Source organism: Gracilinanus agilis, chromosome 2 (genome assembly GCF_016433145.1).
Source record: "Gracilinanus agilis isolate LMUSP501 chromosome 2, AgileGrace, whole genome shotgun sequence".
NCBI lineage: Eukaryota > Metazoa > Chordata > Mammalia > Didelphimorphia > Didelphidae > Gracilinanus > Gracilinanus agilis.
This window is the reverse complement of record NC_058131.1, coordinates 505,529,030-505,556,126: the sequence shown is the minus strand read 5'-3', so window position 1 is coordinate 505,556,126 and position 27,097 is coordinate 505,529,030. Positions and strand designations below refer to the sequence as shown.

The following is a 27,097-nucleotide window of genomic DNA, read 5'->3' as shown; positions in this document are numbered from 1 at the left end:
TTCAGCTAATTACAGATGTTTAAGGTAAAGCTTGAGATGGTAGCAAACGGCTACAAAATTCTTTAGGAATGTGGATGTGGCTATTAGTTTCAGGATTGTATAAGCCAAAACTACAAACAAGTTTAACAAAGATTTACATTAACTTTTGGATGATGGCCACATAATGGGTTATCAGAGATTTGTTAGGGATATCCCATGGGAATCTTTATCTTAAGAATGATATCAAGAATGACATTATAGCTTAAAACTCACCACAAACATAAAAACTTTTCTAAGACCAAAATCCTGAAATCTGAAAATCTTCCTTTTTACCAAAATCTCTTGTCCTATTACCTCTTCCTGTCCCTTATTCCTTTCACATCAGTCCCTTAATTCTTCCTCTTTTCTTCCAGATTATCATACCTGTTTTGGTATCTCCTCCTTCCTCTCACCCAATTAAGTCTTAACTTCACAGTCAGCCACTTCTTTATTGCCTTTTCTTCTGTCTTTGTATTGCCAGTTCCCCAGCCTTCCCTCGTGACAACTCAGGATCACTTCTATCATAGATGCTTCTGTGTTTCTACTTGTAAATGGCCAGACATTGCTAAGGATCTAATAAATGAATGAATGAAAAAAAATATTTTAAGTGCTTACTATGTACAAAAACACTGAAGAGACAAATTAGATGGTACATGCTCTCAAGGAATTCTCATTCTAATGGGGAAACACCACCCATGGAAGGTTTCAGCCATAAGTCAAATGGAAATGATCCCATGGCCTTAGTATGTTGTGGCAAAGCAGACGATAATGACTTTTTAAATATATTTCCACTGATAAAATCATAGCATTTTCTGATGTTGAACCATTTGAAAGTGCCAGAGACTTTGGAAGAAATAACTTTCTTACATTTTCCAAATTCAAATGGGCCCTTAACTGCAGTAAAGTAAACTTTTTATTTCTCTTATGCTTCTTGACCTCTCTGCAGCCTTCAACACTGTTGAATACCTCCTTCCCCTTAATATTCTTTTCTCTTTTAAGTTTTCATTACAGTGCTCTCTCCTTCCTACCTGTCTGAACACTCCTTTTGAGATCCTCTTGCCACATCTTCATCCAGGTCACTCCTGCCTACCATCGGTGTCCTACAGGCTTCTCTCCTGAGGTCTCTTCTCTTTTCCCTCTTTATTATTTCACTTGTTGATATTATCAGCTCTTGTGAATTCATTTATCATCTCTCTGCTGATGATTCTTAAATTACTTATCTACCTTTGACCTCTCTGCTAACTTCCAGTCTTGCATCTCTAGCTACCTACTAGACCTCTCAAACTGCATGTCCTGTAGACAATTTAACACAGCACTCACTGAATTCATCATCTCCCTCACCAAAACCTACCCCTCTTCCTAACTTCCCTATTACTTTTGAGGACATTCCTATCCTCCTGGGCACCAAGACTCAGAATCAAGTTGTCATCCTGGACTCCTCATTCTCTCTGATCCACCCCCCTCACCTTATACAATCTATTACCAACGTCTCTCGATTTTACCTTCCTAACATTTCTCAAATATTCCTTTTTTTCCCTCTCATACTGCCGTCGACCTACTATAGGCTTTTATCACCTCACACCTGGAGAGTTTTCCTGCTGCAAGTCTTTCCCCATTCTGATCTGTCCTACACTCAAGCTTTCAGAGTGATCTTCCTTAAACATAAGTCTGACCATGTCACTCCCTACTCAATAAACTAGTAGTTTCTTATTACCTCCAGGATCAATCATAAAGAACCCTATGCTTTCTTTTCTTTTTTTAAAACCCTTACCTTCTTTCTTAGAATTAATACCAAGTATCATTTCCAGAAGGGTGGTAAGGGATAGGCAATTGGGGTTAAGTGACTTCCTGAAGATCACACAACTAGGAGTGTCCGAGGCCAGATTTGAACCCAGGTCCTCCTGACTCCAGGCCTGGCACTCTTATCTGCTGTGCTACCTCGATGCCCTGGTTTCCTTAACTTCCTTCAAAACTCAATTCAAATTTCACCTTCTTCAGGAAGCCATTCCTAGGACCTCCAGCTCTAGGCCCTTCATCTCTGAGATTACTTTCCATTTACTCTGCATATATCTTATATTTACTTATTTATATACATGTTTTCCCCTCCTTTACAATGTGAGTTATTGGAGGATAAGGGCCTGGATTTTTGTCTTTCTTCAAATCTATGATGCTTAACACAGTCCCCGGTATATAGTAGACACTTAGAAGTGCTTATCATCTGACTGTCAGAGGTAGTATTTTGCAACAGGTAAAGTATCACAATATGGTATTTATTGTGTTTTGTTTCAGCCAGGTATCTTCTACTGTGAAAGAAGAGATTTCTAGACCAAAGCCTTAGAATTGATCAGATCAACCACTGGCTTAACACCCTCATTAGCTTGTAATTAGGCTTATAATGTAAAAGAGCAGGGAGGATAAAAGATATTCTAGATAAAAGAACATAATACAGCTTGGCTTATGTAGCTATAGCCATAAGATAAAAACTTAATCATCACTGTATTGGTTTATTAAAATTCAGTCTGTCTTGATCTTGAGAATGAATAGAAATCACTTAAGCTGAATATACTTATAAAGCACAAAATAAAGTGTAAAGAATAGGCACAAAACTATGGAAAGTATGAAGGAAAAATAGGAGTTAATCAAGGCAGCTAGATGGTACAGTGGAAGTGCTGGACTTGGTTGCAGAAGGACCCAAGTTAAAGTCCTACTTCAGACTCTATGACCCTAGGCAAGTCAATTAACTTCTCCCAGTCTCCATTTCCTTGTCTATAAAATAAGAAAAATAAGAGCATCTACCTCATAGTTTTTTGTAAGGATCTAATGAGATAACATATACAAAGTGCTTTGCAAACCTTCATGTACTATATAAATACTATCATTAGCATCACCATTATAATTATCAATACTATTATTATATTTAAAAAGCATATTTACATTACATTGTTCTAGAAGTTAATGGTATGTTAACCTATTGGTTAATAGTATGTTAAAGTGTGCTTAGTACCAAGATATGCTTTGCTTATTTTTTAAGAGCTAAAGGGGCCTGTAAAAGTCTTCCATTCACACTTACTGTAGTATAGAATTCTTCAAGTTTTCTTCCCTGAATATTTTTTTAAACCCTTACCCTCCATCTTAGAATCAATACTATGTATTGGTTCTAAGGCAGAGGAGCAGTTAGGACTAGACAATAGGGGTTTAAGTGATTCTCCCAGGGTCACACACCTAGGAAGTGTCTGAGGCCAGATTTGAATGTAGGACCTCTTGTCTCTAAACCTGGCTCTCAATCCCTTGTGCTACCCAGCTGCATTCACTCCCTGAATATTTTAAAGAAATGATTGATTTTGTTATTACTGTTTTGGAATAAAAAATAATAACCATGATTTTAACTCTTTGTTTATAGACTGTGTTAGAGTTGGATAGAATGGAAATGTCTATGGATGCTGTAAGTACACTATATACTTTGAAAGGAATATTTAAAATTTTTGTTAGTTATTATTTATGCTTCCTCATTTCATTTTCAATTTTAAACAGTTTCAGAAAAGGTTTTATGAAAAAGATTTGTTGGATCAAGAAAAAGAAAGAGAAGAGCTCCTTCTTTTGGAAATGGTAGGTTTCTCTGTTTTTTCCCCATTGCTTTTATTACGTGGGAGAATCTTTTCCAGCAGGTGACAACTTTACATTTGGGATTAAACTTACTGAGAGTCTCTTCAATGGTCCTTCCTCACTGTATTTTTCTTAAAAAGATTAAAGAGAAGATCTGATGCTTTTTACTATAGGATTTCATGAATTGAAAGGATATTTATCTTCTGATTGTGTCCATTAGATTTTGGGGAAGGAAAGAGGACAAAATCCTTGTTTGACTAGCATTTTCTATGATTTTGAGGATATTTCCAGACCAAAGCCATGTCATCTCTTTGTCTTATTGCTCTTTCTTGCATGCTTTTGGATAACATAGAAGAAAACAAAATCATTTCTATCCAAAACCACAGCTCAGTTTGCCTTGAGGATGTGACCTCCCCACCTGGAGGGGTCTATTCATCTTATACCCTGCTATTGCATTAAACTTTCTAGCATATACATAAACTGATGACATCATCTCCTACAGTCAAAAGCCTTCAAGGATAGAACATTTCCTACTTAATAAAATCACCTTTTTTTTTTTAAGCTTATAAACAAAAGGTCTCCATCTCCCTCTACCTTCCCTTTCTGGCCTCAATTCTACTGCTTTCTTTCAGGTTTCCTGTTTCCTAGCTACCATTGCCTAAATAGGCCTTACCACTCCCCTGACTCCTCTTTGTCTTTGCTTATGTCATTAACCTTCCCTCTCCCCAGATCTGTTAGTTGAAATCATATCATTCTCCAAACCCCAATTCAAATGTCACCTCTTTCTTATACCTTTCCTTGATATCCCCAAACAAAAGTAGTCTCTTAGCATTTTGTACCTTTTGTGTGCTTTTAAATCACTTTTTAATTTAAAAATAAATAAATAAATCATTTTAAAATTATACATAATAATGGCGATAAGCCATTATTTTTCCTCAAAGATAACTGATGTTTAAGAACATGGTTTTTATTTAGCTAATATAGTAGTTATTTGTACACATCATTTCCTTCTCATTGAGTTGTCAGTTCTTTGTGCATAGCTTCTGAGTCTTAAACATCTTGTCCTGTCCTCAGTGTTTGACATAGGGCCTTTCATATAAGGCATGAGAAAGAAACTAGACCTGAAATTTCATTGACTTAGGGATCTCCTAGGTGAATAAAATCTTATCAATGCAGGTTAGCACTTTCCCTTCAATTTATATATTAGAGAGTTGACTAGAGCACTGTGAAATGAACTGCCTTGCTGAACATCACATAGACAGTCAGAGGCCAGATTTGAACCTTGGTTTTCCCAGCTTCAAGGCCAGCTCTCCTATCCAGGACACCATGCTGCCTCTCAATATTTTTTTTACAACCTTATTGAAAACAGTGTTTCTAAGTTTCTAAACAATGTTTTCCCATTTTATCTGGAAGCACATTTTTTAATAGCAATTTCATGTCCATGGACCATAGACAATGTGACTGATATTTGGGTTCTGAGCCAGTAGACTGATCTTTCTAAGGGAAGAAAAGACATAAAGACCTTAAGGTACACATATTCATATTTGAGGTTGTTAGGGGAAATGGAGTGTTCCTAAAGAGAACCTAGGCTTCAACAGGAAAAAAAATAATTTGAAAATAGAGGAGACTTGAGTCATGTCAGGAGATTAGGGAGTGGAAGAAATGCCACCTGGAGGTGGAAAAAATGGAAAAAGTATGTATTGTGCTAACAAAAGCCAGCTATTTGAGGATTTTTATGAAGAGGGAAATTTTGAGGAAGAAATAGCTGCTTCTCAAGGAATGATGTTGTAGAACCTCATACTTGTAATGCAGGGGTTCTTACATTGTAATATTACCCTAGGCCAAAGGACAGCAACCTTTTTGGCCATGAGAGCCATAAACGCATATGGAAGGAAGAGGATGGAGGCAGAAGGCGCTGGAATATGGGGCGGGGGCTGAAGGGCCTCCTGGGGCTCTGCCCAGACTGGCAGGTCAGGAGGTGGAGCCAGATATGGCTCGAGAGCCATACATTGCCAACCCCTGCCCTAGGCAATCCTGTCAGTTATCAGAATGGAATTCTGGGGTAGCATGTGCCAGATGCCAGGGGCTAACCAGCAGTTGGGCTGTGACTATATAAGGTCCTGCAAACCCAACCTTGGGGTTCTGTTTTCCCTTGACCTCACTCAGTCAACTTAGTATCCCTGACCTTTCCCCCTGGGCCCTGGGTGGTAAAGGGAGGTGGATCATGGGTAGGAACTTAGATATGTAGCCTAGTGGTTAGGGCCACCTCTAGAGCAACAACATCATCAGTGTTCCTAGTTGATCAAATAACACCAAGCCAGAGTCTAGTTATCTCTGGCTGGGGGCTGGTTGCCCTCAGCCTGTAAAGACCCTTTAGGTCCTTTGCCAGCAGCTGCCAGTTGCCCGTAGCACCAGCTTAGCAAACCCTGCATTACATACTTTATCAAGGAAGAAAGCATTCAGGAAAGATCAGAGGAAGAAGAGGAAAAGTAGTGGTATTTGATGACTTCCTATTCAGTTACTAAATAGTTTGTCAAATAAATATCAACAGTAGAAAGAAATATAGCTAAAAACTAAGAAGTCTCCAAAGGCTTTTCCCCCTTCTGGTGATTCAGTAGGGTTCACAAGATACTGCAAATAGTATAAATCCAAATAGCATAAATAAATAAATGATCTTGGGTGGGAAATTGGAAGATCCAAGCAAGGCACAGTTTGCCCACTCACAGTTGCCCACTAAAGACAAGGAATTTAGAAAAAAGAAATTTATTTGAGAATTGCATAGCTGGCTAAAACTAGTAACCCAGGCTTCTCAGTTTAGAGCAGTGGTTCCCCAAATTTTTTTGGCCTACTGCCCCCTTTCCAGAAAAAATATTACTTAGTACTCCTGGAAATTATTTTTTTTATTTTAATAGCAATTAATAGGAAAAATAAATGCACCTCTGGGCATCACCACCTCCCTGGATTGCTGCAGCACCCACCAGGGTGTGGTGGCACCCACTTTGGGAATCACTGGTTTAGAGGTAGAAAAGATCTCAAGAATCCATCTAACCCAACTCCTCATTTTGAAGAAGAGAAAATAGGTTCAGGAATGTGAAATAACTTGAGAGTCTCTCAGGATAAGGACTGGGACTTGTGGACCATGGCTTAATATTTTATGGGGATAACAGGCTCTTGGTCAGGAATGTAAGGCATCTAACAAAGCCTCATAAGAATGTACCTTCCTGACATATTGCAAATCTAATCAAAAGGGCCTTAAACTTAAAAGGATAGGAGAAAGAACTGATTAATTATAGATACCAGCATAGATACCATAGATTATACCCATTTTACAGATGAGGAAGCATTTCAGTACAGACATGAAGTCATCGGATTTTATTACAGATACCTTTTTTGGATTTTTGTCTTCTGTGACCCTCTGGGTATTTAAACTACTTTTCTTTCTTCTTCCTTGTAGTTAGTTGGTGTTCTTCATACTTGAAGAGGACCAAAATGACCAAAATGACATCACTGTTCTTCCTTACAAAGACAAATGAGCTATTTTCTTTTTAAGAAGTCAAGCAATCTTTGCTACTTGGAAAAAAAATCCATTTGAAGATTTTTTAAAAATAGTATATTTATAGATACCTAATCTTCATTTGTCCAGAAAATTCAATTCTATTGAACAGCTTAACCTTTTTTCTCTCCATAATGCCAAATAACTGAATCTGTATGAAAAACTAAGAAATAATTTTAATTACTTTCAGTTACTTTCTACATAAACATTATCTTGAGGACTTTAAAAATAGAAATTGAAACACTCTAATGAAACATCACTAATCTGAAAGACATGTATTGTTTGTTTTGGCTGATGTGAGAATTTTTAAATTTCCTTTTCAGAAAATTTTGACTTACTATTTTTGGTACATCCTTCATGAGGAATTAAAAAGAACTCAGAAAAATATGTGACTTCATTGAATATGGTTTGAAAATATATATTTTGTGCTTTGGATGGGCAATTCCATTTGTAAGAGATAAAAGGTCATTCTGGCAGCTTAGGATCACTTTCATTTGTTGTTGTTGAGTCATTTCAGCCATGCCCCAGTTCTTTGTGACCCCATTTGGGGTTTTCTTGGAAATCATACTGGAGTGTTTGATATTTTCTTCTACAGCTTTTTTAATAGTTGAGTTAGCTAAGGCAAACAAGATTAAATGATTTGTCCAGGATCATACAACTATTAAGTGTCTGAAGCCAGATTTGAACCTAGAGAGATGAGACCTACCCAGGCCAGGTACTCTATTCATTATGCCACCTAGCTTCCCCTTTTTGTTACAGAAATTTTAAAATCTATTTAGGCTATTTTGTTTTAATGTTACATACAATGTCTCCATAACAGGAGCAACTAGAAAAAGAAAAGCAGCAGAATGAGTCACGAACGAGCAGTGATAAAATCTTTGAAAAGAAACGTAAGTAATTTGTATTCCTTTTCTTCACTGTTTAATGATTGCCTTTTGAAGAACAATACTTGGTTTTTAGCTTGGTAAGTACTATTGCTTCTTTTTTGCACTTATTAAAAGTGGTTTTAGCATGGTCCTGTTTCAGATTTGGTAAAAATATAAATTATAATGTTAAATGCAATTTTGGTGAAGAAAAAGTTTCATATCTGTAAATCTGAAATGGAACATATATCAAGAATTTGAGATACTATTAAATGATTTATGAAATATGGCTAATTATGATATATGGATTGATACCAAAATATATACTTTAGGCAAGAATGATTTCATTGTTGAATGTAAACATATGTTTAAATGCAATCTGTTTGAATGTGATTTTGTTTAACCATAGATTATTTATGAACTTGTACTGTGGACTAAATTAATGTCTAAGATGAATTGGATAAGATAATGTGCTAAGATATAGTTTGTAAATGGTGTATTTAAATGATACAATTTTTAAGAAGGATAATGATCTGGGTTCTTTCAGCTACTAATTAGAAGGCAAAAGAATACCTAGTGGAGTGAAGTTTATTTGAATAATGATGGTGAAAATCAAGTAGAAGATGAGAGGAATGTTGTGTTAGACTCTGAAATAAACATGTTGTTAAGATATTTAATCAGAGTGTATGGCTTTTAAATAAAGTCCAGTGGGAGGAATGTCATATGTAAGTTTTAAGTGTGTAGTGTATGTGAAGAAAAAGGCAAAGCAGAGAGTTCAATTCTGTGTTGAAGAGGCTTTGAAGGGAAAGAATGAATGTTTTGAGACTAGTAAGTTTAAGTAACTAACTTTCTCATTTCCCCACAACCAAGAAAGACAGATAAGCATTTATGGCCCTGAGTATTAGAAGAGAAGAAATAAATTATAAAAGGTGGTGATAAATTCTTTTTCAGTTAAAGAGCCATTGTAATGTAAGGAGTGTCTGTGAAGACTAAAATAGTGAAAAAAATATAGAATTGGTATTTATTGGATGGGAAAGTTAAAGAAAAGTATTTTTCTGTAAACGTGTGAAAAAAAGCTTATTTGGGTTATGGAATTTTCAAGATAATGGAGTTAAAAGCTTACAATTGGTAAGTTTTGCCATTTAAGTTAAAGGCTCTTGGGATCTCAACTAATATTATTTTGAGTTTGGAATTCAGGTACTGCTGTCTGATGATTGATCCATCATTCATAAGAAAAACTACAAAACGCTCAGAAGAATGTGAATTATTATAGGTGTAGGTCCTCATAAAGTTGAGAGGACAATTTCATCCTAAGCTGAGATGAGAATTCTTCTGACTTGGTAAGGCCACTGGAGTCTGATGATCCCTGAGTAAAATGGTTATTGCATTAGCAATTAACCTATACCTGAAGTCAAATAGTATTAATCTTTTCCTGCTATAACAAATTCTGATAACCAGTATGAAAATTCCATATCCCAAGCAACCAAGTGAATGGGCAGTTGAAGGTTAGCATTTATCAAGTGCTAACTAAATAGAAATTAATTGTTTATCAATTCTTAAAATTTAATTCAACTATTAATTAAATTGTCAACTAATGATCTGTACTACTTGTTACATATTGCACAACCACCCACCCTGGAGGCAATACCTAGAAGGGGAAACTGAGGCAAGTGAGAATAACACATCCCTAAAAAAAAAAGGGGGGACTGAGTGAGATAGAAATGAGTGTGTTATTCTCAGGATGAGCATTCAGCTCACATAGGCTGGTTTCTTACCTTTTGTTGATTGAGGACTCTGGGACAAATTTAGGAGAGAAACTGATGGAAGACAAAAAAGGTAATGAACAGTTCAGTTGCTCCCCTTACCCGAATCACAGGTGTTTTAGATTGTGAGTCAAGGTTCAATGTGGGGAAAGGGGGAAGAGCCTTGTGTATATAATGCCTGCTTGCTATCTAGGTACTTCTTAGCCCATCATTAAAATGTTCCCTTTCACAAAAGACATATATTGCCTTTTTTAACTCCTACCTTCTGACTCCAGGTTTGTTTATTTGAGTGAATCATCATTTTTACCTCATGCAAGACCAAGAAGGAATAGTCAGATAGGTAGAAGAAGGACCAGAAGAGAATGAGGACTAAACAATGAATACTTACATCTGAAGTATATAAAGCAAGGTTATATGAAAAAAATACTGAAATTTATGTGTTATGTCAAAAAATAGATTTTGGAATCTAATTTCCTAATACTGTATATGCATAGAGCTTGAATAAGAATTGAGTGATAAAAATAACAACAGCACTTAAACAAAATTTTAGGTAAAGACAGTAAAACATCAACCGTGCTACAAAAAAACATTCCTATGTCTGTTGCGGGATCATCTTCATCTGTCCCATCTACAAGTAAGGAACAACTTGCTTTTATGCTATTTCCCTTCCTTTATACACATTAGTTCTGGGGAAAGAGTTGGGACATGCAATTAAAGGTTATAGTAGAGGATGTATTTGCATTTTCCTGTTAGTTGTGTTCCTGTTCTTAATGTAGGATGCAGTTGAAATTTCTTTTAGACCATTTTCCAAATATTTCAGTCAGTACTATGACATAACAACTTAGATATGTCTTTTTTTGTTATTGAAAATGAAAAAAAAATCACAGTTTAAAATTTTTATTTTTATTTATTTCTCTAGGCAAAGAAACCAAGAAATCCAAATTGGTAAGAAGCCAGTCCTTCAGTAGTCAAGCTCTTCACCCTAAATATGGCAACTTAGAAAAGTGTACTGGGTATGTCTTAAGTTCTAACCCTTTATTTTGTAAGCAACAAATGACTATATATCTTATTCTCTTGCCCTACTACATTTTTACTTGTATTTTTTTTATTCCACCCCCCCCAAGAAAAATTACAGAATTAATTACAGATTATCAATAGGCCGAAAGTTCATCTATTTCCTTTTTTTAAGACATTGTAAAAGTTACTATGGCTATAAAGATAAGATACAGATTATGCAGATACAAAGCTTTTAGCCTAATGGGGGGAAACACTTGCACATAATCATCACAGAATTTCCAAGCTAGAAGAGAGAAAATAATCTAGTATAATCCATATCTAAATAATAACTCCTTCTACAACATATGTTGAAAATAGATTGTCTAAGCTCTGCTTCTTTTAGTGAGGTTGGACCCATTGCCTCAGAGGCCACCTATTCCAGCCTTTTAAATAGTTCTAATTATCAGTAAGAGACAGCTTTGGCTCAGTGGTTAAGAGTCAGGAAGATACGAGTTCAAATTCAACCTCAGACACTTCCTAGCTGTGTAACCCTGGGTAAATCACTTAACTTTTGATTGACTGACAAAAGGATCCATTGGAGAAGGAAATGGCCAACCACTTCTGTATCCTTGCCAAGAAAATTCCATGGATAGCTATAGTCTATGGGGTCATGGAAATATAACTGAACAACAAAGAAATTATTTGTAAGTTTTTCCTTACATTAAATCTAAACTTACCTCTCTACAATATTCATCTTTTACCTTGATATAAATTACTATTATATAAAGTAGTATAAGGCAAATAAGTGCAAAGAAGAGGGCCAGAAAAAAATGTTTTAAGAAGTTTGAGGTAAAAAGAGATTACTCTTATCTAATGGCAGTCAAGAGAAGGCTTCATGAAAGAGGTGGTACCTAAGTTGGGACTTGAAGGAACTAAATAAGCATTGTAAAGAATATTTATCACTTTAAAAAAGCTATTAGACCAGCATTGGCAAATGTTTTAGAGATCGCGTACCCAAACTGCACCTTCCAGCTGCCTGTAAGCCCCACTGCATTACTTCAGACAGTGAAGGGAGGAAGTACTCATATTGGGTTGCTGGGGAAAGGAGAGGGGCATGTGAACATTGTCCTCTGGCACTCTGAAGAGAGGGAACAGAGTCGCCCATACTGGCATGCTGGGGCATGCGTGCTGCATCTTCACCAACATGGTACTAGACTCTCCAATCTGTATATGAATAGGACCACAGCCAAAGATGCAGTAGGCCCACTGCATGATGGAACAACATATATAGGAATCATTATATTACTTGGGTAGAAGGAACTTCTTTGCTCTAGATGTGTGACTTCTAAAGGATAAAAAGTCTCAGTAATACCAAAGACTGAAAAGTAGTCATGCTGACATTTGGTTGTCTTCAAAAAAGCCACCATGGTACACACCAGAGGTACCAAACATACAACCTACAGGACTCCCAAATGTTTCCCAAAGCAGATTAAAGTATAATTAGGAAACACTTAATAAAATAAACAAAAATACAATAAAGCACAAGTAATATTACATTTTAAAACTTGTCATGCTGAGGATGCAGGATCCTTAGATACATTTAGTGGCCCCCATTTGTATTTGAGTTTGGCACCTCTGGTCCATGCCATTGTCTATTATGAGGCCTATTGTATGAAAAGGAAGGCAGTGCCTGTCTTCTTCCTTAAATGTGAGTGAAAAGGACTTTCTGGGACTTCAAATACAGGAAATAAGTGAAGGGAGAATCCCTGTCATTCAAACAAATGCCTATGATTTTCTGATGGTAATATATTTTTTTTTAATTTTTTTTTCTTAAACCCTTACCTTCCATCTAAGAATCAATTCTGTGATTGGTTCCAAGACAAAAAAGTGGTAAAGGTAAGGCAATGGGGTTAAGTGACTTACTTGCCTAGAGTCACATAACTAGGAAGTGTCTGAGACCAGATTTGAACCTAGGACCTCCCATCTCTAGACCTGGTTCTCAATCCACTGAGCTACCTAACTGCCCCCTGGTAATAAATTTTTAAAGCATGTCAGTTGCATTAAATTGGTAAAGCAGTAAGAAAGAAAAAAAGTGCTTTAGTAATATTTGGGAGTATGTTAAAACTTCATGTAAAGTTTTATAGAGGATATGTTTCTAAAAGTATTTAACCTTTTCCAATTTTGTAAGAGTATGTGCTGACATTTCCAACAGACGATTGCTGGAGTCCAATGAGGGGGCCTAGTCAATAAGAAGATCCAAGAATGGGGAATAAAAGGAATAGAAACTTAACACTGATTTAGTACAAGAGGGACTTAATCTGCAGAAATGGAAATGTTTATAAGAACATTTACCTGTCTTAAAGGCCTTTGAGCTGAATGGAAACTTAACATTTCTATCAAACTGCTTCAAAAGTACAAGGTAGAATTAAGCTGTTTGGGGTAAAACAATAATTTTCTTGGGACTGAGATATTAAGATTCTGTCAAATTTTATTTGCATTTGATTTATTTCCTAAGATAGAAACACAATGCATTTTAATTTTAAAACCATACTAATACAATATGTCCATATGCTACAGAAAGATATCCACTATATGTTTGAAAAAAGTGTGGTCTTTCACTTTAAATATGCCACAAAATGTATTTTCTTTTTTAGTAAAAATCCTACAACAGGATATACAACTTCTGTCACAGGGGCTGGAAAGTCTTCTTTGCTTTCATATACTGGTAAGTATCTGAACTATAGGAAGTCTTATGTTTAATAAAAATGTCATGTTCTTGAACTTAACCTAGTTAAACATTTCTTCACTTCTAGGTACAGAATTTTCTCTTAAGTCTGTGCCTTCATCAAAATCCTATGGAATTTTAAACTTTTTCAAGTAGGTGAAAGAACACTTGAATATACTATTTTTATAGTGCTATAAGCCAACTACTCAATAATTTGAAGAGAAAAAAAGACAAAATGTCGGGGTGAATGACATCACAGTTTTTGAGGACAAGTTTAGACACAGACTTATCTATAGTAACTTCTTCCAGAGATTAATAAATCATAGAAACATTTATGTATTTGTATTGGACTTCATAAAGAAGTCATAGAATTTATATAGTAAATGTTTCTACATCTGCAAAGGAAAGAATTAAAACTGATAGTTGCTAAAGGTGTCCTTTTGACTTTCTGCATTGTAACCATTGGAAGAGATTTCTGATGATACTGAGTCTGCTTCCTTTTTTCAATGTCAGCAGCAGTGAATCTACTTAAGAACTTTAAAAACAACAAAAAATTTAAAAGACTCAATAACCTGCTTTTGTTTGTGTACTCAGACTATATACTGAACATTCATTTATCTTGTCCATACTTTTCATGATGTCTTCTATAAATTCACAAAGAAGATATGTACTTGTCTACAAGTGTCCATATTCATACTGCTCAAGTGTGAGATGCATTAAAAAAACCCTGAAATATCCATCTGCACACTTTTAAAGAGGGACTCTTGGGTAATGCAAATGTCAAGCTGCCTGTCATGGGAGCTAAGCAAAATTAAACAATGAATCCTTGGCTAGGAATTTGTGAATTATTCAGGCTTTGTGAACTTTAATTTGATGCCTTTGCAAGGCAGCAACTATACTTCCATTTTGGGCAAGAGTGGATTTGCTTGGCTTAGTCAAGCTAGAGATAATTTTGAATAGCATTCCATGGTTTAACAAACTTTGTCAGGATCAACCAGCCCTTTCAAAGGTTTTTATGCATTAGAGTTATGACAGACAAGAAATTATTTATCCTAAAGTACATTGATAAATGAGATAAGTAATTTTTGATACATCATCTAAATTAATTTTTTTGATTGCCAGCACATAATCTGGCCTTCTTGAGGTTCAGAAGAGAGTGTCCTCTCTGGAGTCTAGCATCAGTCAGCATTGGGTGGATTGTGTGGCATGGCAGGAGGAATAATGGTCTAAGACTCTCGTCCTGTTTCTGGCATTAGCCAGTTATATGATCTTGGAAAAGCAGTTTCTCTTCTCTGTACCTCAAGTTTCCCCATATGTAAAATGAGGAGATTGTATTAAAGAATAGCAAAAGTTTTTTCCAACTCTTAAATCCTGTGATTCTACTGGTTCATTCAAAACTATTGTATTGGTTAAAATATTTCTATTCCTTTCCCCAAAAGGTGGTTTTTATAAACCTAAAAAAGTAAACAAAAAAATCAGTCAAGGATTGAGAAGGAAAATGAGGTGGCAAAGTGTTGTGATTCTAAAAATCAAATATATTTGAATAGAAAGAAGTGGGGTTTTTGTTTGCTGTTAAACCCTCATTGGACTGTGAGCTCCTTGAGAGCAGAGGCTGCATTTTGTCTTTCTTTGTTTCCCTAGCACTTACCATAGTGCCTGGCAAGTAGCAGGCCCTTGAGAAGTGCTTATTGACTGAATCATTTAAAAAATGTATTAAGGGTCTGCTATGTTCTTGGTACCTTGCTAGGGGAGGAGAATACAAAGATAAAAAAGAAACAGCCTCTGTCCTCAGGGACAAGCTACTGGGGGAACCAACATGCACCCATGTAGGTAGCTACAATAAATGTAAAAAGTACTTTGGACAGTAGAGGATACTAGAAGCTGGGCATATCAGGAAAGTCTTCAGATAGAAAGTGGCATTGAACTGAGCTTTCAAAGGATACAAGGAAGTTCTGAGAGGTTAAGGAGAGGAAATTCTGCTGCATTCGAGGAATGGGAGACGGTTTGTGTGAAGACACAGAGAGATAAGGTGAAATTTCAGGTGTGAAACAGCCAAAATGCCAATTGCACTGGGCTGGAGAGTGTATAAATAGAAGTAATATATAATAAGGCTGGAAAGGTAAGTTAAAGTTCATCCACCCTGCCTCCAAATGCCAAACAGAGGAGTCTAAATTGACCCTAGAGGGGATTCCTGGAGTTTACTAAGCAGAGATGTGGCATACTTAGCCTTGTGCTCTAGAACTGCTATCACTTTGACAGCCATGTAGTGGGTGGATTGGAGAGGGGAGAAAGTCACAGGGTCTAATTGGGAAGCCATTGTCATTGTCTAGGTAAGAGCTGATGAGGACTTGGACTAGGGAAGTGGCTCTGAGAATGAAGAGAACAGAATAAACGTGAGAGGTTGTGGAAATAAATCAGCAAAACTTAACCAACTGATTGGATATATCTAGTGAGAGAAATTGATAAATTAGGAATAACTGAGATTGTGAATTCTGTTACCTGAAAGGATAATATGACTCTTGCCAGAATTAAATAAGTTTGGAAGAAGGATGGATTTGGAGGTAAAGAAAATGTGTTCTGCTTTGAACGTGGTGCGTTTGAGTTGCCAAACATTCCATTTTGAAGTGTACCTAAGATAGTTGGTGATGTAAAACTGGAGTCCCTCAAAGAGTTGGGAGCCAGATCTGTAGATCTGTCATCTGTATAGGGGTAATAATTGAAGTCATGGGTACTAATGAGTTTACTGAGAGATAGAAGGTTCCAGGACAGAGTAAGTATACCAACAGGTAGGAGCAGGATATAGGAGATAATCTAGTCAAAAAGACTTGAGAAGGAGCATTCAGACAGATAAGAGGATGAGAGCAGTGTTATGAAAACCCAGAGAAAGTATCTAGAAATAAAGGGCAGAGTAGCAGGTGCTATAAAAAGGGCAAGAAAGAGAACTAAGTAAAAGCCATTTGTTTTGGCAAGTAAGAGATGATTTGGTAACTTTGGAGAGAGGAGTGGGTCAGCTGAATGATGAGTTTAAAAGCCATATTCCAAGGGGTGTTGAGAAAGGAATAAGAGAATCCATAGTTTTTTCTACAAATTCAGGGAAGAGAGCTTTAGGATGATAGTTTTGAGGATGATAAGAATAAGAGAAAATTCTTAAAGAATGTAAAGAATTAGATTATTTCTAGGTAGCAGGGAATGAACCAGTAGATAGGAAGAAATCAAAGATGAGGGTGGAGGATGATCATGGGGGTGATCTATCAGAGAAGACATTAGGGATTGGGATTAGGGATATATGTAGAGGGGTTAGCCTTGGCATGTTGAAGGGCCTTCTCTTCATTAGAGGGAGCAGAGGAGAATTGTAGATAATATCAAGGGGGTTTGAGGTGCAGAGTAGAGGAAAAGAGAGATCTCATTGGAAATAACCACTATTTTCTCAGTAAAATGAGATGAGGTCCTCTTGAGAAAGTAGGTGGAGGGGATGGTGTGACAGAAGCTTCATACTAAATCTATTTTAGATGATAATTTTCTATAGTTCTTCTGTGTATACTGCATATATATGTGTATGTATATAATATATGGAGAGATATTTGTATATGTGTGCATGTATGTATACATATACATTTATTTTCAAAGACAATTTATTCTAATAAATTGACTTAGTGATAGTATGTACCTAAACTATAGATCTGAATTTTTTTCATGGTACTTTGTTCAAAGGTAAATCTTTCAAGTGTCTACATGTACATATCTTTCAGATGATTCATTCCGGACCCGTAACTCCAGTGGTAATTCATCTTCTTATTCTAATACCTCCTTACCAAGTACCTCCCGTAATATGAATAGCTCAGTTGACCAAAAGAACAATGGAAGTAAAGATACTCAGCCTCGAAAGGCTACCTTGTAAGTGATCAATTGTTGGATGGTACTATGAAGTAAAAGTAGTCTTTTTTTATTAGTTCAGATTCCAAGTTCTCTTGGAAAAAAAAAAGTGCCTGAAGTGTGGAAACAATACATTTTAAGGGAAGAAATTTTAGGCATCATGAGAACATTTTAATGTTAGTGAATCTACAGAGGCCATGATGATTGGTTTACATAGTACAAAATTAAGCTATTTAACTTTTTCCCCATTGATTTAACCAGTCATTTTTCAACAGAGCACAGGGTGCTGGAAGAAGCTTCATCATTGTGGAAAACTCACCTGTTTCTTCAGTAACTTAATTGTAGAGTCAGAAAGTTTTTATAGTTGAAATAAATTCTTTAATTGTGTATTTAAGAAGAGGTACTTATGAAATTATTGGGTTTTTTGGTAAGTTCCAGTAATTTGGTTGGCTGTTATGCCTATGCTTCTGCCTGAATTGTAGAGACAGCAGCATCCTCTAAAAGTGTGTCCAATTGAAATCATCTGAACAACAATCCTGTTGTTTTGGGTAAAATGAGAATTAGAGAAAACTCAGTGATCTTCTTTTCCTTAGAGGCCCTTTACCCATTTTCATTCATACTTTCTTTTTGCCTTTTAAAAAAAATAACCCCATACACTTGGGTGATTTGTATTCAACTGAACCCTTAATGAATCAATTGTGGTCCAAGACTCAAGACTCATATTTGAGAGCCAAGTTAGGATGTGAGTCAAGACTACTGTTGAAACAAAGTCTTCTGCCTTACCCTGACCACAGGGAAGGAAGCTAGATACCTTTGTCATTCTTTTTGACCCCTTTGGAATACAGGAAAGTGTACTAAATAAGCAAAAGATAAAACAAAAAAAGAAAATGAAACATTATAGTCCTAGGTGTTACACAAGAGACATTGATCCTGGCTTTATTCACTCAAAATTACATCCAACATTTGTTACAGCTCTTTCTTCAAATTCCATAATCCTTTTTAGAATCTCAAACCTGGATTCAACCTATTGCTTTTTCAAATTGCAGTCAAAATTTCAAATAAAAAAATGACTTACAAGTAAAATTGGAAACAGTGCAGATAAAAAAAAGGAAAATTCAAATAGAAATTGTTGAGTTCAAAAAGTATAGTCACAGCAGCTATGTCTACGGTCTAGATACCATGGATACATGCTACTCAACCCACTGAATCTTAGTCAAGTTTCCATTCCTCTTGGCTTGGACTTTAAAATTAGGGGTCACAGTGATTTTAAAATAATGCAGCTAAGTCAGTAGAGTGTTGTCATAGCCTCGTTTAAAGCACGAGCTCAGTGTTCAACAACTTGCTTAGAGGGGTTTCTAAGACCCCTGGTCATTTAAAGATAGAAAGATAAAGTTGCAGTGATCTTGTGTCAGACCAATATTAATGTGACCAATGAGAAGAGGCACACATAGGTTATATTTCTTCTGTTCCCCTTGGTTTCTAGAGGTGGAACAATCACTTTATAATCAAACCCACTTGATGGCATTTTCATTTTCTACTTCTAAAAACCTGGGATTTAGTTATTGGTTTGCTGGCAACAGTCTCTCTCTTCCAATGGGCTTTTCAGAACCTAGACTTAAAAGCTGAGAGGAGAAATGCTTTCTCTAAAATCACCATGCAGACACTGTCCACTATGACATACCATACATCACTTTCACATTGATCTGTGTCTCAGGGATGTCATCTTCAGTATTGCTTAGACAAACCCAAGTTGCAGGGAAGAACCAGCTTCTAATAATCTGAGTATTGATTGGCTTATCCTTCTATTTTCCATTTTTATCATGAGGTAGAAAGTAAATAGTTTTCACATCTTAAAAGAAATTTCAAACCAATATGATCATCCCACACAAACTGAGAATGTTTGGTAATAGTTCCTCCAGAACTTCACACTCCTTCCATCCCTTTCACATATTTCTTTGCCTATACATCATTACTTCTCATGAGGAGTTGAGGAGGCGCATCTCTGAAGTCTATGCTAAAGCTCCAGGCCTCAGTACTAGAAATGTACAGATATACTAAATCAGAACCTACATGCAATCACAGTAAATTTGTTTTCATCATATTTGTCAGTTAAGGCTTTTTTTTTTATGTTTATAAAAAGGAAACCAAAGGACAAAGTGGCATGAAAGAGTCACTGTTAGAACAAATTTAATTTATTTTGCATTTTTCAGAAGTCTAAGAATGTTTTTTTCTTTTTCTTTTTTTTTTTTTTTAAAACCCTTGTACTTCGGTGTATTGTCTCATAGGTGGAAGATTGGTAAGGGTGGGCATTGGGGGTCAAGTGACTTGCCCAGGGTCACACAGCTGGGAAGTGGCTGAGGCCGGGTTTGAACCTAGGACCTCCTGTCTCTAGGCCTGACTCTCATTCCACTGAGCTACCCAGCTGCCCCCTAAGAATGTTTTTTTAAAAGGATCTCCTCTTTTCCCCATTGCTTTTCTCTGGCAGTTCTTAAAATATTCATTGAATATGTGAACAGCGTGAGGATCTGCATCTTGCAAGGATTTCATAGACCAATCCAATGCCAAATGAGAATATGGCAGCTTTTATATCTTGCTTTTAATACAATGGTAAATCCACTCAAATTGTAAACCTCTCCAACCTCATCTCCAAAACACTCTGCAAAATCCAGTGTTGATTAGCAAATTAGTTAGCTTTGACACAGATCTTTATTTGATCCCCTGTGATAGTGTAGAACAATGATTCCCAAAGTGGGCACCACTGCTCCCTGGTGGGTGCTGCAGTGATCCAGGGAGGTGGTGATGGCCACGGGTGCATTTATCTTTCCTATTAATTGCTATTAAAATCTTTAAAAATTAATTTCCAGGGGCGCTAAGTAATATTTTTTCTGGAAAGGGGGCAGTAGACCAAAAAAGTTTGGGAACCACTGGTGTGGAACAAAAGAAGTTTTCTTGGTTCCTCTTCTGTGGAAGTTTCATATCTGGATTCTTTTCCCACATTATATTGAATACTCTGTTCAACAACTCATCATAAATGTAGTCTCTTTCTGAACCTGCCCACGCAAGACCAGTCTGATTGCTAAAGGAGATTCCTTCATCCTTTTTGCTATCTTCATTTTCTAAAACTTCATATTTTTCTCTAGGATTTCATCCTCATCTAGGACATGGACATTCTTCTTTTTCTTCTTTTTGTTGCCAAGTATGATATCAACATCATTTTCCACTTCTGCTGGTTCTTGTGCATCACTTTTAAACTTTAGGTCATTTACACCTTCTTCAGCTTCATCAATATCAAATTTTTTTTTCTCATTTTTCTTTTAATTGAAAAAGTTTGTCATCCAGGTCATCAGAAACATATTTCATCAGCTTCTACATCTTTGTCCTCTTGGCTCTGGTTCAGTTTCTTTTGTTTCTAAGGATTGTGTTTCTTCTATGTGAATTAAATATTTAGAGGACCCCCAACTATCATCCAGATCCCAGAAGACTTATTGTCACAGAATCATTGGCCAGTGTGGCAAGCAAGATTCTTGTCAAGGGATGTGACGTGTAGGGACTGAAGTGAAACCCTGGCCAACTAGAATAGTTTAGGACAGTGATGGCCAAACTATTCCCCGTGGGATGTGGGAGTGTAGTGATTACGGGATTGCTTAAGGCAGTGATGGGCAAACTACATCTGGCCTGAGGGGAATAGTTTGCCTATCACTGGCTTAGGGGAAGGGTTTAGACTGAGCTTAAAATGCCAGCTTGTGAAGCAGACTGTCTCTCTGCCATTTTTTGGCATCTAAAAGAAGCTCTCTTGCTGACAAGAGGACCCTGCACTCATCTATGTAGCCATCTCTGACAAGCAGCACAGCAGGGCCTCAGTGGGAAACTACCCCAAATTGGGGATTCAGGAACTAAGATTTGCAAAGTGGAAGGGGAGTTAGGCTGGAAACCTTATTTTTCTTTCTTTCTTTCTCTTTATTAATAAATTCTTTTAAGTTTAGTATAAAGTCTCCAGGATTAATTTTTATTCATTACATTTCTGTCTGTGCATCTCCATCTAGCACAAAAGGCTGCTGCTGTTTCTTCTTCTTGTTGTTCTTGTTGTTCTTGTTCTTCTTCTTCCTTCTTCCTCCTTCTTCCTCCCTCCTCCTTCTCCTTCTCCTCCTCATAGTAGGATCAAACATCATCTCATCCCCACACATAGCTAATGCTCAGGAAGATAAGCTGTGAATAGAGAGTAGGATGATGGCCCAGGCACCACTTTAGGTCTAGTGGTGCCACTGCCACTCCTGCCACTCCCAGTACCCATATGCCATACTTTTTTCTTAAACTGTTGATCTAAATCCTTCTAACTGAACTTTTGTAACAGCATTGAAAGAGAAAGACTGATTAGAATTTTCACAGCAGCATAAAATAACTTTTAACCTAGAATACCGATTACCCAGTGGTTCAACCAAGAGACCTATTATTTGTTCTTCCATTTTCCATCTTAACAAATAACATTTTAGAATTTCTTTCATTTTCCACTAATATTTCATCATGTTCTAGGAACTACTTGTGAACAACTTCAGATTCTATTAAGAATTCTTAACATAAGCTCATTTTAGGTTAGAAAAAAGAAATCTCTCTCTCTCTCTCTCTCTCTCTCTCTCTCTTCTTCCCTTCTCCATCTCCCTCCTCTTCCTTCCCCTCTTTCTCCTCTTCCTACTCCCTGTCCCCCTCTTCCTTTCCTTCCTTTCCCTCTCCCTCTTCCTCTTCCTCTCCCTCTCTCTTCTCCTAATTAGTCATATCAGGTATCAAAGCATGGATACATTTTATTAGGACATCTAACTCTCTGCAAGGTTTAGAAATCCGTAAGATATAGCTCAAAGACAGAGTGTCAAGTGTATACGAATTTTAAAATGTAATGTACTTGCCTGATTAATAATATTGGAGGTCTCTACCAATCCTAAAATCATACCAGTAGTAATTTTGAATTAAGAAGAGCTGTTATACTGTTTAAGGATATAGGTACCTTTCATTTATAAATTTAGCACTCTATTCAACGTTAAATATGCATGTTCCAAATAGGGATTTTTACCATTAAGGAATCTGTTTAAATCCATGAGGTGGTACTATAGGATAATGGAAAGAGCCATGAACTGGTTAGGCTATCTGTTCTAGGCCTTATCATTTCTATTCAACGCAAATAGAGAGTTAGAACCTATAAGAATTAAAGAAATATAATGTACCTAATTAGTAATAATTAGGTTGAAAGTTTCACTTTCCTTCCCTGACCCCAGTCTCCTTTGTACAAATGAAAGTATGTTAGATGTTCTCCAAAATCCCTTTAAACTGTAATATTCTTTGATTCTCTTGACAGAGAAATGATCAAAGTTGAATTTGTAATAGAGTTTATAGTCTTTTCATAATTTTCTTTGAAAGAATTCCTTCACATTCATATGAAGCCTAGACAAATTAGGACTAAAGATTCCCTTGGGATCCTGAACACCTGCTGACTCCTTATATATAAATGCCCTCTCGAACCTCTATAGGCTCCTACCCTCACACACACCCCAAAAATGAAAGGAAAAAGGAAAAAATGGACATAAAAGCAAAATAGACTGCTACCGTGAAGGATGAAAGAGGATAACAAGCTTTGGAAAGTGAAAACCCAGAAAAGGGAACTCTACTTTTTATTTAGTCATACCAAAATATAATTCATCCTTTCTCCCCATCTCAGAGGATTTGGAACTTTAAATCCCAAGTAAAAAGGAAGAGGAGGCAGCTGAAACCACTAAGGAAACAGTTGTTTGCTCTTTTCAGTGCGCCTTTCTCTAACTCGGGGGTCGGCAACGTATGGCTCTTTCTGGAGGAGCCATAAAGTCAATTTTTTTCCAGGCGCTGTTACAGGAGCTCGCACTGTGAGCACTGTACGGCTCTCACGAAATTACATTTTAAAAAATGTGTCATTTATGGCTCTCACGGGCAAAAAGGTTGCCGACCCCTGCTCTAACTGTTCTTTTGTTTTTAGACTATTTTTTACACCAGCAGGCTGCTTTCTCTCCTGCTCAAAAAGCATATCATAGCATAGATTCACAGAATCTTTAGAGTTGGGGGGACCTGAAAGATGCTCTAGTCCCTCCTTGGTGAACCTTTTCCCAGTTTGAGTGGCCAAAAGGTAAATTCAACCTGTGAGCCCCTGGATTAGGGGAGAGAGTTGAGGGAGAAAGTGCTTGCTTTGGGTGGCTGGACAGAGGGGTAGAGCATGCAAAAATGTCCCAGGGAGCTGAGAAGAAGGGGAGGGGAGCAGCTCCCCCAGTGCTGGCTCTGCATGTGCACCACATTATTCTATAAATGAGAAAACTGAATTGGAGGTAGAGAGTGGAAGGAGGAAGGAAAGGGGGTCAGTGAATTATTCAAGGCCACATAACTAATTCGGAGTAGAGATAGGATTAAAACTTCTTTTCACTCTCAATCTAGTTTTCATTACACCATGCCTATGCTCTCTCTTTTTTTTATTATTTATTTTTAATTTTTTGTTTATTTACTTAGGGTATTTTCCATGGTTACATGATTCATGATTTTCCCCTCCGCTTCCCTCCCCCCTCCTGGAGCTGGCAAGCAATTCCACTGGGCTATATATGTATAGTTGTTCAAAAACTATTTATATATTATTCATATTTGCAATAGAGTGATCTTTTAATGCCAGAACCCCAGTCATATCCCCATCAAACCATGTGATCGATCCTATGTTTTTCTTCTGTGTTTCTGTTCTCACAGTTCTTTCTCCGGATGTGGATAGCATTCTTTCTCTTAAGTCCCTCTGGATTGTCCTGAGTCATTGCATTGCTGCTAGTAGACAAGTCCATTACATTCAATTGTGCCACAGTGTATCAGTCTCTGTGTACAAAGCTCTCCTGGTTCTGCACTCTGTATCAGTTTCACTCTGTATCAGTTCATGGAGGTCTTTCCAGTTCACATGGAATCCCTCCAGTTCATTATTCCTTTCAACACAATAGTATTCCATCACTATCAGATACTACAATTTGTTCAGCCATTCCCCAATCGAGGGACACCTCCCTGTTTTCCAATTTTTGGCCACCACAAAGAATATGGCTATGCTACCTCTTTAAGGAATGGGGCTGAAAAAAAAAAACCAAATCAACATCATTCCAAAGAATAATTTCAGAATTTTCTTTCTGAATGAACTGAAAAAAATCAATCTGTGTTCATTATGCTGACTACTCAGCAAAAAAAGGAACAACATGTTCCTAGGGAGATGTACCCAGATACCTTGGAAAATAGCACAATTCCAAATAAATGTGTGCCTGTCACAGGTGCATTTTTATGAAATGAGAGTCCCACTGTACCCCTTACCTAGTCAGACTGCATATAAATTATTATTTTCAAATCTGGCCACCACATTTTCAAGAAACACTGACAAAGCTTGTCCAGGAGAGTGATGAGAAAATTGAGAAGATTCAGAACTCTATAACCCCATGGTGATTGGTTCTAGAAAATGAGGAAGAGAAGAATTAGTGAAACCAAAGTTCCTGTTCTAATATTTCTTTTTCTTTTTTAATCTTTGCCTTTCATCTAAGAATCCATACTATGTTTTGGTTTTTAGGCAAAAGAATGGTAAAGGCTAGGTGATGGGGGTTAAGTGACTCACTCAGGGTCACACAGCTAGGAAGTGTCTGCGGTCACATTTGAACACGGGATCTCCCATCTCCAGGCCTGGCTTTCTATCCAGTGAGCCACCCAGCTTCCCCACTGTTGTAACATTTCTGAACAACTGTCATGTTGATGAATTATTTAGACTTAATCTCTTTGAACCCCTAAAGGGAAAACTAAGGCCAAGAAATGAAAGTCACAAGGAGGATATTTCAATTTAATATGAAGAAGAATTTCCAAAAAACTAGAGCAATTCAACAGTGAAAGGTACTGTTTTAGAAGGTGGTGGATTCCCTATCATTAAACGTATTGAAGCAAAGCCTAAATCTATATTAAGGGTCATTAGAAAACATTCATAATTCAGGTCTGGTTGGACTAAATGACCTCTAAGGTCCTTTCTAGCTCTGTAAATGGAACAATATGGTAAATCCCTTCATTGGTCTATTTCTCTAAAGCATATTCTGAAATTCAGCCCTATCTGATCAACAGGGACCTTTTCTTGAGGCATTGGGAAAAGAAATACTGAAGAATGTACAATTTCCTGCAGGTTGAATAGTTCTAAGATTGTACTGACATAAATTATTACCTGGATGCAGCAGATTGGCTCCAAAAATTTTTTAGTGGTACCAAAATCTTCATTGTGCTATAAAACAGTGATGGGCAAACTAGGACCCACGGGCCAGATGCAGCCCTCTGAAATGTTCTGTCTGCCCAGCGACATTATTCCTAATCTGATGAATACAAGGAGTAGGGTACAATACAATGAAACTTGGAAAGAGTTGCCTTAGAAACAGACTGACAGATGAGCATTTCCTTTCCTTTGGCCCCCTCTTTAAAAAGTTTGTCCATCACTGCTGTAAAAAGTTCACAATTACTCTCATGCTTCCTGATGTAATCCAGCTTATGTATTTGAAATTTGTGGTTGTCTGTCACAGTATTTTCAGTATTGAATACTTGTTTTCATTAACTTTCTCTTTTAGGCCTAATGAAAGGGTGAACATTTTCTTACCTAATCACATGATTTTAAGGCCCATGCCAATTTCCCTACTATATAAGTGCTACTTAGCCTTATAGAATTGGTTTAAAAATATGAAAAGTTTATTTTTATATATTGAATTTCATTCCACTTTATTGAGCAAGTATGCCAATTAAATAACTCCTCCTATACCAAGTATTTTTGAGGATGTAATTATTGTTGTTATTAATTTCTTCAAAACCAGTTGGTCCTGTGTCAGATGGTGCTACTAGTGGGTTACAACTATGTTGCCTAATTTAATTTCCAAATGTACTGCTGAATAAATTGTTTTCATGTAAAACAGTAAGCATTTGCATGTTTCCTTTTCTGTCGGTCCTTCCTCCTTTTTTTCTTTCCTTTTTCTTCATCTTCTTGTCTTTTTAATTTCTTTTTCTTTTTTTTCCCCAAAGAAAATCTAGAAAATCAAATCCTTAGATCACCTGATAGATAAGGAAGAAAACCAAAGACAGCTGGAGGTAAAGGGATTGCTCAGCAGAAGCAGAGTGACAGCTGGGGCTTTTTATGAATGAAATGGAGAGACTTCATTGCATCTGATGTCGTTAAAGCCCTTCCATATTTGAAGTTAGATTCCCTGGGTTGTATAGTATATATTTCTATAAATAATGTATTGGTTGCAGAATTCCAATGTTATAGTGAAATGTTGAAATGCAACTTTAGGTATGTGCTTTAACTACTGCCGCAAGAGAGACAATTATGCCTTTATAGTGCAGGATACCAATGTCATCTATTAATTGTTCTCAGTTACCATTTTAGCATTTTAGCAAATTGCTGTGGAAGTCACAATCACCTGAAATTGTCCTGGCTCTGATATGCATTTGGGAAGTTAATAGTCTATTCATAAAGAATCTCCCAAGTTCATTTGGAAAAAACAAATACTGACAAATGTACCATTTCCTCCAATTTGGACAGTCCTAAGATTGTGCTGACATAAATTTGTACCTGGACACCCCAATTTAAACTTGGCAATGAAAATTCTTAAAGGTTTCCAGTCATTTTGGGGAGCAAATAACTCCAAATAATTGGCTAATG

At 36.7% G+C, this 27,097-nt stretch overlaps 1 protein-coding gene and 1 pseudogene across 1 annotated transcript in view; one reads left to right on the top strand and one right to left on the bottom strand.

Annotated features, from left to right (window-relative positions):
• PPP4R4 (protein phosphatase 4 regulatory subunit 4) overlaps positions 1-26,546 on the top strand; it is a 118,952-nt gene extending 92,406 nt beyond the window's left edge. The window contains exons 18-25 of the mRNA XM_044665031.1: positions 3,419-3,460; positions 3,550-3,624; positions 7,995-8,064; positions 10,351-10,434; positions 10,720-10,813; positions 13,451-13,521; positions 17,271-17,415; positions 26,458-26,546. Of these exons, the coding sequence (XP_044520966.1) occupies positions 3,419-3,460; positions 3,550-3,624; positions 7,995-8,064; positions 10,351-10,434; positions 10,720-10,813; positions 13,451-13,521; positions 17,271-17,415; positions 26,458-26,482 (606 nt within the window). The 3' untranslated portion in view covers positions 26,483-26,546. The remainder of the gene's footprint in view (positions 1-3,418; positions 3,461-3,549; positions 3,625-7,994; positions 8,065-10,350; positions 10,435-10,719; positions 10,814-13,450; positions 13,522-17,270; positions 17,416-26,457) is intronic.
• LOC123237850 lies at positions 20,290-21,578 on the bottom strand (annotated as a pseudogene).
• Positions 26,547-27,097: the final 551 nt, after the last annotated feature.